The sequence below is a fragment of the Penaeus japonicus genome, unplaced genomic scaffold (assembly GCF_977035675.1).
Source record: "Penaeus japonicus unplaced genomic scaffold, GWHDUDI00000001_assembly GWHDUDI00000006, whole genome shotgun sequence".
NCBI lineage: Eukaryota > Metazoa > Arthropoda > Malacostraca > Decapoda > Penaeidae > Penaeus > Penaeus japonicus.
Window position 1 is genome coordinate 8,039,459 of NW_028234408.1, and position 1,782 is coordinate 8,041,240.

Below are 1,782 nucleotides of genomic sequence, written 5' to 3' on the forward strand. Positions count from 1 at the left end.
CGCACACCCACACACACACACACACACACACACACACACACACATATATATATATATATATATATATATATATATATATATATATATATATATATATATATATATATATATATGTGTGTGTGTGTGTGTGTGTAGTTTATTGATATCCGTGTTACTTTCCTTAAGTCGAGTGTCAAAATAGTTGATGTGTGATAGACATCGACTTGTGTTAGGTATGGATTATATGCTACTGGGATCATAGCACAGATCTGAGACGCGTTATGACATTTCGCAATGCAGGTGAAGTAAATAAAGAAGAAGGTTTGCAAATTTATTGATCGTTACTAGGCTCTTGTGGAAAGAGTCTTGACAGTGAGATTTTGATTACTCGACAGTGATAGTGTGTCGAATATTGTGAAAACAAAAAACATTCACGGATTTTCCAAGCAGACATAACAACTTGCTGGACACTCGTAGCCATGATCCAAGACGCAACGCGAGCAGTCAGTTTAGTCTGGAGACAGAAGGGAAAGCCCATCTGACTCAGGGACGAAGGCCGAAAGGGGTCACGCACACTTACTGACTGCAACAGATCTGGGTCTTGCAGTGGGCCCTCCAAGTGCAGAACCACTTGCATGACACTGTAGTCTCCTTGATGACAATGCCTCGCCTCCCTTTGTTGTCCAGGCAGTTGCCGTTGGCACAGGGACCAGAGCCATCCTGCCAACATTTGTTGGCGTCGAACTGAAAAACGAAATAAAAGACATGAACACCTTTGGAAGAGCAAAGAAGGTTCTCTTTTCCGCGAACTTCGAACCGAAATCCATGAAAGGCATATATAAAGGCATATGTAAAAGCATTTATAAGATCCATGAAAGGCATATATAAAGGCATAATAAAAGCACAGATGCGTGGCTCTGCATGGGAGAGCAGAGTCGCCTCACCCTTTGTCCCGAGGGCAGCTCCCAGGTGGACGATCCACCTCCTCCGTCGCTAGAGACGAGGCTGGCGCCGGCGCTGATAAGAGCTGTTGGGAGAAGTCGACCACTTTAGTGTGCCTCAAGCAAGTCTTCGGCAAATGTTATCTGTATCATGCGACATTTTCTTTCTCTTTACCTTTATCTCTCTCTCTCTCTCTTTCCTTCTGTCTCATTCTTTCCCTCATGTACTCTCTCTCTTCCCTTCTATCTCATTTTTCCCTCATGTACTCTCTCTCTTTCCTTCTGTCTCATTCTTTCCCTCATGTACTTTCTCTCTTCCCTTCTATCTCATTCTTTCCCTCATGTACTCTCTATCTCATTCTTTCCCTCATGTACTCTCTCTCTCTCTCTTTCCTTCCATCTCATTCTTTCCCTCCTGCACTCTCTCTGTCTCTCTGTCTCTCTATCTCTCACCAGCAGTGATGACGCCTCCGTCCCTCTTCACTCGCTCCTTGACACTGGAAGCCTCAGTCCCCGCAGGAGCAAGGGCCAGGCACCACAGCCCCACGAGCACAGCGCACAGCTTCATTCTGCAGGGAAAAGTTACACTCAATCAAGTGCTCTCCACCTCCTTACGAACTGACCCAAAGTCATTTCTCAAAGACGACACTTAATCAAATCAAGCGGTTTAGGTTTGGTCTAGTTGTACTACTTTCTTTTCTCTCTTGTGAGAAAGGGAAATACAAACTGAAACATCAATCTACGAATAGAACTGTTCTTTGGAATTAAAATATCGAAAAAGTGTCGACGAACAAAATACTCTACTTTCTACATATCCCATTCTAATAGATGACCTAAAACAATCTATCTACATATCCCATTC

The 1,782-nt window shown here is 43.4% G+C and overlaps 1 protein-coding gene across 1 annotated transcript in view; it reads right to left on the minus strand.

Annotated features, from left to right (window-relative positions):
- Window positions 1-297: 297 nt before the first annotated feature.
- Window positions 298-1,782, minus strand: part of LOC122253054 (uncharacterized) — a 1,586-nt gene continuing 101 nt past the window's right edge. Inside the window, exons 2-4 of the mRNA XM_086537640.1 lie at window positions 1,374-1,489; window positions 924-1,006; window positions 298-723 (exon numbers count right to left, since the gene is read on the minus strand). Coding sequence (XP_086393766.1) covers window positions 556-723; window positions 924-1,006; window positions 1,374-1,488 — 366 coding nt within the window. The 5' untranslated portion in view covers window position 1,489 and the 3' untranslated portion in view covers window positions 298-555. The remainder of the gene's footprint in view (window positions 724-923; window positions 1,007-1,373; window positions 1,490-1,782) is intronic.